Source organism: Caretta caretta, chromosome 19 (assembly GCF_965140235.1).
Source record: "Caretta caretta isolate rCarCar2 chromosome 19, rCarCar1.hap1, whole genome shotgun sequence".
NCBI classification, from domain to species: Eukaryota; Metazoa; Chordata; order Testudines; family Cheloniidae; genus Caretta; species Caretta caretta.
Genome location: NC_134224.1, coordinates 6,737,126 through 6,744,003, shown reverse-complemented (window position 1 = coordinate 6,744,003; position 6,878 = coordinate 6,737,126). Strand labels below are relative to the sequence as shown.

Genomic DNA, 6,878 nt, shown 5'->3' with positions numbered 1-6,878 from the left:
AGCAGGATGTGGGCATCTCTCCATTTCCAAGGGATGCAAGTGACTACAACCCATAATGTATGGTGAGCTTGTGAACATTAGCCTGCAAGTCTCCCTGTAGGTCTGCAGTACTCAAAATGGCTGCCACACAGCTATTCAGTACTGGGGCAGCTAACCCTAGAGCAATTCATACTGTTGCATGTGTAAGAGCATATGTTGTAGCATGATCCCTACTAGATAAGTGCAGCTGTGCCCATTTCCATGGACCTGCAGTATGTGATAGCTTTAATTCTGCCAGACAGTATGGACAACAGCTGTGCTGAAGGTACCAGTTTCATAACTGGATCTCATGCAGTGGAGATGAGCCTCAATTTGGGAGCATCCCCCTTGGCATACTGTGACTTGAGCTAGAACCTAGTTACAGGATTGGTCACATTTAGCCTCATAGCACTGATGGTGCTCTCCCATAGAATAGTTAATGGTGTAAAGTACTTTGCCATACATCGATGCTATAGTAGAATCAAGTTATTACAGGCAAGAATCCCCCTTTAGCAGGAGAGGCCTATAAGTACACATTTCCCCAGTGCACTGTCATTGACTGGGAGACCTCAGACAAGACATATCTCAAAGTTTATTTAAAAGGACCCCAGAATGAGGATAGGTACAGACTACAGCCCCAGTATAATCCTGTAAAGTGAGCCTTTAAAAGGTGTAACCATGTCATGTCATTATTGCTCCTGTCCACTGGTGTCTTACAGAAGAAGCCTGACCCCTTGTTAAGGGAATGGAGAAGACTTCACTTGTTCAGTTTCCAGCTGAACTACAGGCTCCTAGGTGAGTTTGGACAAGCCACCTAATCTGTGCTTGAATTCTGACTAAAATATTTACTCCCTACCTCAATGGCTCTAGATTAAATTACCAAGCACTCCCCCTCTCCCAGGTGATCAGCCATGCATGTCACATCCCTAGTGAAGTCATTACAGGCTGTCTATCAAGCCAGGTGGTCTGTTAGAATTAGCTTATTACCTGAAGCTAACTAATGTGGTGTGCACCTCAGACTGGAGTTTAAAGATGATCAATAAGGTGTAGAGGCCATCCAAGTAAAGGATTCCATGTAGGGAGCAGAGTCAGGCTCACACAACATGCAAGAAAGTTAAACACAAAATGGGGCAAACTGGGACAGACCCTGCAGAACAGGGTGTAGCCTGTCCAGCTTTTGATGTGCTGAAGTCAACTGAGTGCTACTACAGTTAGGAATAAAGTGATTAAGTGCACCCATTAGGCTAAACTAAGTAACCGCCAGCATCCATATCCCAGACAAAGAGTCAACAAGTATACCCAGAAAGGGGTTACCATTTATTCCTTTCAAATGTTACAAGGAAACCCAGAAAATTTTTTTTTTAGAGTTAGAAAATTGCAAATCAAATGTTTTGGCCATTAAAAATTATTTACAGAAGAAAAAACTTCACATTATACAGCTTGTACTCTCCCTCCCCCCACCCCAGAAAAGTTACCCCTTAGAAGTAAAATTAAGCACAGCGGACTTACAAGCTTTATGGTTTTAAGCCAATAGTAAGACATTATAAAAAAACTAACCAGATTAGCTTTTAAACTGTTGGTTTCTATAAAAAGCCCCAAATACTTTAAATGAAGTCAGAACGAGGAATTTAAACCAAGAAAAAGAATCCATTGAACAGTCAGTGGCTTATTGGACTTTGAAAGCTGCATGGAGGATTAGTGGAAAAGAGACAGTAGGTCAGCAGGGAGCCCAGAGTTTGGTGTAATAGATGGAGCCCGACTAGATTCCAGTTATGTCCAGGATCATCTTCCTCCAGTTTTAAAGGATTCAGGCAAACTAGTCCCAAGTTGTGGTGGTGGGAATCCAGACCAGTTTTCTAAAGGTGAGCTGCATGGAGGGGGAGGGACAAATAATTCAGGCATTTTAATTTTAGGTGTCAGTTCTACTTTGACCATACAGGTGTGTGGGCAAGGCAGCAAGTCAGTGTTATTGGGATGAAGAGGATGGCACAAAAAGTCTTTAATTTATGACAATGTCAGGTGGGCTCTACTCTTCCTTCTGTAGAGTTGCTGCAGGTGTTGTACTGGCCTCAGACTCCACAGGTTTTGAGGACTCCTCTGGCTGAGCTGTAGCCTCCTGGCTTTCTCCCAGCTGCTGCTCCTGCTCCTCTTTCTCCTTGGCTTCCCCTGCTTCTGCATCTTCCCTTTTAGGCTCTGCGTCCTGCTGCCCCTCAGCAGCAGGAGCAGACAGGCTGCTGTCCACTGCAGCAGCTTTCTCCTCAGCTTTCCCTTCTTGTGTTGTACTGGTCTGCTCAGTTTCATTAGTGGAGCAGGTAGGGTTCTCCTCTCCTTTGGCTTCTGCTTTGGCCTGGTCATCTGTGGGAGAGGACACAGCAGAATCCCCAGCCTCTTTCTTGTTCTTCCTGAAGGAGATCCCACTCAGCTTGAAGGACTTCTTGAAAGAGAACTTCTTCTTCTTCTTGGGGGTCTCCTTGCAGGCTGCAGCGCCATCAGGCTTGGCCTCCCCACCTTCAGCAGCTGGGGCTGGCTCAATGGCATCACCACTGCCAGACTCTGCCTTGGCCTCATCTTGGACTGGCTCAGCAGATCCATTGCCATTCAGTGGTGGGGCTTCTCCATCAGCCTTGGGTGAGACATCCCCATTTATCTTCACATGGCCGTTCTCCTAACGGAAGAGAGAACCATAACATATTAGATAGACCCTGGAGATCCAGAATACCACCACTTCCCCCAGCGACTTTAGCTAGTAGGATTAAAATGTGTTTTCACCTCCCAGAGATGAGTTCGTGTTGGCTGTAAAACCCAATTCTTGCTTCCTGATCAGTTCAGGTCAGGAGCATGCCCCATGATATGCTGACTAGCCAGCTCATCAGTCTCCCCTGCCAGAGAGCAGGGAGAGGAGTGGAAGTATTTCCCAGTGGCTAATGCACAAGGCTGGAGCTAAGTTCTTTTCCCCACAGAGTTCAGGCAAACGAGCCTGGGCTCCTGCTGCAGTCCAGGGGGGTCTATTGCTGACCAGGCATGGTGTGGGGGGAAGGAGGCACAGCTGGCAGACAGGGAGGCATGTGCTGTGGGGAGTGCAGTCACAACCCTCCAACTGGAAAACCCCATAGCCTAATGGAGCGGCCGTGCCCGGCCATTAACAGCGCTGGAGAGCCCGGCAGAAGCTCAGTCCCAGCTGGTGCGTTGCCAGCGCAGGTGAGCCATGCCCCCAATACGCGCGGCGGGGGGTTCGCCTAAGAGGAGCCGCTCCCGCGCCGCCACCAGCTGGCGCCGGCGCTCCACCGCCAGAGCCCGGGCAGGGGCGGGGAGCTGGCTGCTGCTGGAGGCATTGTTGCACGGTGCAAGCAAGGGGGGGCGGGGGCTGAGCCGTGATTTACACCACCACCCTTGCCCCACGTCGGCTTTCCATTCCACAGTCACCCTGCCCCGCCCTGGGGGGAGCCAGCCCCGCCTCCCCCCCCCCCGATAAGGCGACACGGGGGTGGAGGGGGGTCTCAGCGCCCAGGGAAGAAAAACCCGCAGTGATTCGAATTGCAAAGGTCCTTCCCCGCGGCTTCTGCCCCCTTGCCCGCCTCCAGAATGCGCCCTAGTGAACGCCCCCCTGGGACCCGTGTGATCCCCTGGGGCTTCGGCCACGGATTTATTTGGGGTGGGGGCAGAGGAACGCAGCCGCCTGGGCCCCCCCCACACACACACACTCCCTTTAACTGGAGACGCTGAGAAAAGGCACGAGAAGGTCTCGCCCCTCCAGACCCGACACCCCGAGCCGCCCGCGGGAGCTCGCCGGGGCTCGCCCTGGAATGCGGCCATCGCCCTGCCCCGCCCCCGCGCGCTGGACCCGGATCCTTCCTTTGTTTTTCCTCCACGCACTCGGGGCTGCCCAGGGGTTTGCCGGGGCTTGAGCGCCAAACAAAGGCGGCCCACGCCGCGGTCTCCAGCCGGACCCAGGGCAGGGGGGACAGGCGGCGGGGAGATTATGGCAGTAAAATGCCATGGGGTGGGGTTAAATGGAGATTTGCAGGGGGGTCCGCACCCCGCCTTCCCCATGTTTGGGGCACGACCCCCCCCCAGAAAGGCGGGTTTCGAGGGGGGGCTCAGTCGCAGGGGCAGACCAGGAGCCCTGCTTTCCAAGCAGAGAAAGGGGGGGGACATCGCCTGATTCGCCTCCGCAGAGCGGGAGGGGCCCCTCCCCAAATCCGGGGCGGGGGGGGGGAGAAGGGGGCGAAGACTTTCCAGTAGCCCATCCCTAGCGATTCCAGGGGGCTTAAACCTCCCCCACGGGGAGCCCCCCCCCACTTATACCGGAGGGGGGGGAAGGGAACAAAGCAAAGATCCTTTTAACTCCCCCTTCCCCGAGCCGGACAGGGACACCCACCTGGCCGTTTGATTTGGAGGGAGACACCGCCGCACGCTCGGCCGGTTTCTGAGCCATCACGTCTCCTTTGGCGGCCTTGGAGCCCTGGCTTCCCATGGCGGCTGGAGGGCAACTGAGAGGCAGGCAACCGGAGAAGACCGTTTAAACGCCTCAAATCCTGAGACGGGGCGAGTGGGGGCGGGCAGAGCCACTCCCCGCTTGCCCCAAACTTCTGGGCAAAAAGTCCTGGCTGGGCAAAAAGCAAAGCGACAAATCCGAGGCGCGAGGGAGACGCGCCCCCAAAGCCGGGAGATCAGCTCGGCGTCCTCCCCCAGCCGCCCAGCGGGGTCCCAGCCGGGGCTCGGCAGCCAGCTCCGCGCCCTGCTGCCGGACAGACTCAGTCTCACTAGACGCCTCCCCGCCCCCAGCGCCGGCTAATAAGCGCGCAAAAGCCAGGGGCGTGTCGGGCATTTAAATCCCCGCCCAATGGCCTGCGCGGGGTGGGGACAGGCGGGAGCTGCGCTTCCTCCCCCCCCCCCCCCCCAGTGCAATGGGGAGCACGCTGGGGCTGGGGGAGGCAAAAGGGGACAGATCCGCCATTTACACACACGCCCCGCAGCGTTTGCAAAAGGGGGGGGGGAGGTTTACAGGGGTGGCTTGCATGGGGGGATGACTTAGAGGGAGGGCTAGGTGCGTGTCTGGGGGGGAAAGGCAAGAGGGGCCGCTGCATCTTTCCAGCCCTGCTCAGTTCTTACTGGGAGGCTATCTTCTATTGGCTTCCCGGCTGGCTTGGCTGCAGGGAGCAGTGAAGGGTCTGGCAAGACTTCGGAGCGTCAAGGGAGGCTCTCGTGGCGGGGGGAGGGAAGAGATTGGCGTGGCAATCAGACTGTTGCCCCCCCTTTCCCCACCTGCAGTGTGAAAGTAAAATTGGCTGGAAACAGAAGTGGAACCGACCAGTCTGTTTCACTCTACCAGGTGAGTCAAAGCCAGAAATAAACACATACAGGGTGGGAAATGAACTGGATGGTTGCCCTGGTTTTGGTTTTCCAGTTAGTCCAGCTGCTTAAAAATCACCCTTCTGTCTGAAGTTTGTATGGTGTGGTCTTACAAATCAATCCCCCCCCCCACACACACACACACTTAAAATGTCTAAAGCTCCAAGAAGTCATTTTCTCCATTTCCCCCTCACTTTGTCTGTGTTACCTTAGAGACTAACCAATTTATCTGAGCATAAGCTTATTTATGTAGCTCAGGAAAGCTTATGCTCAAATAAAGTGGTTAGTCTCTAAGGTGCCACAAGTCCTCCTTTTGTTTTTGCGAATACAGACTAACACGGCTGTTACTCTGAAATTTGTCTGTGTTGTGCATTTGACAGCACTTTGTGTCAAGTCAGTTCCCCTGTTCCTTGGGTTTCCCCTTGCTGTTGGTGTGGGACTTTCATGCAGAAACAGGGGAGAGAAAGATCTTTAGGAAAAAAGAAAAGGAGGACTTGTGGCACCTTAGAGACTAACCAATTTATTTGAGCATAAGCTTTCGTGAGCTACAGCTCACTTCATCGGATGCATACCGATGAAGTGAGCTGTAGCTCACGAAAGCTCATGCTCCGATAAATTGGTTAGTCTCTAAGGTGCCACAAGCACTCCTTTTCTTTTTGCGAATACAGACTAACACGACTGTTACTCTGAAACCTATCTTTAGGAAAATGTCATTGTAAAACCACAACAATTTCAAGGCAGATGTGGCACCTGAAACGGCCTCAAGCTCCTTTTTTAACATGTGACTAGATTGCAAGCGGATGGTGTCCCTATAATAGGGAGAGGGGGGTGGCTCTCATGCAGAGGAGAATTTGCTTTCAGAACCTATCCATGGGCTCCATTTTCGTAAGGGCCATGCACATACAGCTCCTGTTAATGGCAGCTGGAGTTGTTTGCCTCAGCGTTGCTGAAACTCAGGCCCGGATGATGTTTAACCTGGCGGTGTCCATTCTGATACATCAATAATTTCATACGTAGGCCTTGGTCCTGCTCGCCCTTGTCAATGGCACAGTAGGGACTCCAAAGATTTCATGACCCTGAGAAGCTAGCACGTGGGCACACGTAAGGGCATTGTGGTCCATATGCGTCTGATGCTGTAGCAAAGGGATGGGGTACAGGTGGAGAATGGGTATGTCTAAGGAGACATGATTTGAACTGTGGTCTTCATCATTTGAATAAGGTCCTTGGCTACTGGCTCTCCACGTTGCCCTCATTCGTGCTATGATGTGGGTTGCACAGCAGTGTTTCATTCCTGCAGGACTGGGGTCCCCTTTGCTCCCATCCTGTTCATCACCTCTTACCTTGGGCTTATAGGTGCATCGCTCCTCCCCAGCCCCTGGTTACCCTGCCGTCTTGGGAGTCAGTGGGCTTGAGGTTCAATGCAAACCATGAATGCTTGGCTTTAACTGCCCATATGTAGCTTCCCAGGAGCGCAACCGCCTAGCGCACCCAGCTGCGGCCTGCACAAA

At 53.1% G+C, this 6,878-nt stretch overlaps 1 protein-coding gene and 1 long non-coding RNA gene across 3 annotated transcripts in view; one reads left to right on the top strand and one right to left on the bottom strand.

The window, feature by feature from the left end:
* Positions 1-1,314: 1,314 nt before the first annotated feature.
* MARCKSL1 (MARCKS like 1) lies at positions 1,315-4,796 on the bottom strand. The gene is made up of 2 exons (XM_048826006.2): positions 4,397-4,796; positions 1,315-2,683 (listed from the first exon to the last, which is right to left on the bottom strand). The coding sequence occupies exons 1-2, from the start codon at positions 4,490-4,492 to the stop codon at positions 2,045-2,047; spliced, it is 735 nt and encodes a 244-aa protein (XP_048681963.1). The 5' UTR covers positions 4,493-4,796; the 3' UTR covers positions 1,315-2,044.
* A 272-nt stretch (positions 4,797-5,068) lies between these two features.
* LOC125624896 (uncharacterized) overlaps positions 5,069-6,878 on the top strand; it is a 101,689-nt gene continuing 99,879 nt past the window's right edge. The window contains exon 1 of one of the 2 annotated variants that reach the window (XR_007353416.2): positions 5,069-5,350. This is a non-coding gene — a long non-coding RNA (uncharacterized LOC125624896). The remainder of the gene's footprint in view (positions 5,351-6,878) is intronic. The other variant, XR_007353417.2, reaches the window with a different exon arrangement.

Bases quoted from the DNA above. Each gene is read 5' to 3' on its own strand.
- MARCKSL1 (XM_048826006.2), bottom strand. From the start codon at position 4,492: ATGGGAAGCCAGGGCTCCAAGGCCGCCAAAGGAGACGTGATGGCTCAG. The intron at 2,684-4,396 runs GTGGGTGTCCCT...CTCTTCCGTTAG, and splicing joins CCTCCAAATCAAACGGCCAG to GAGAACGGCCATGTGAAGAT.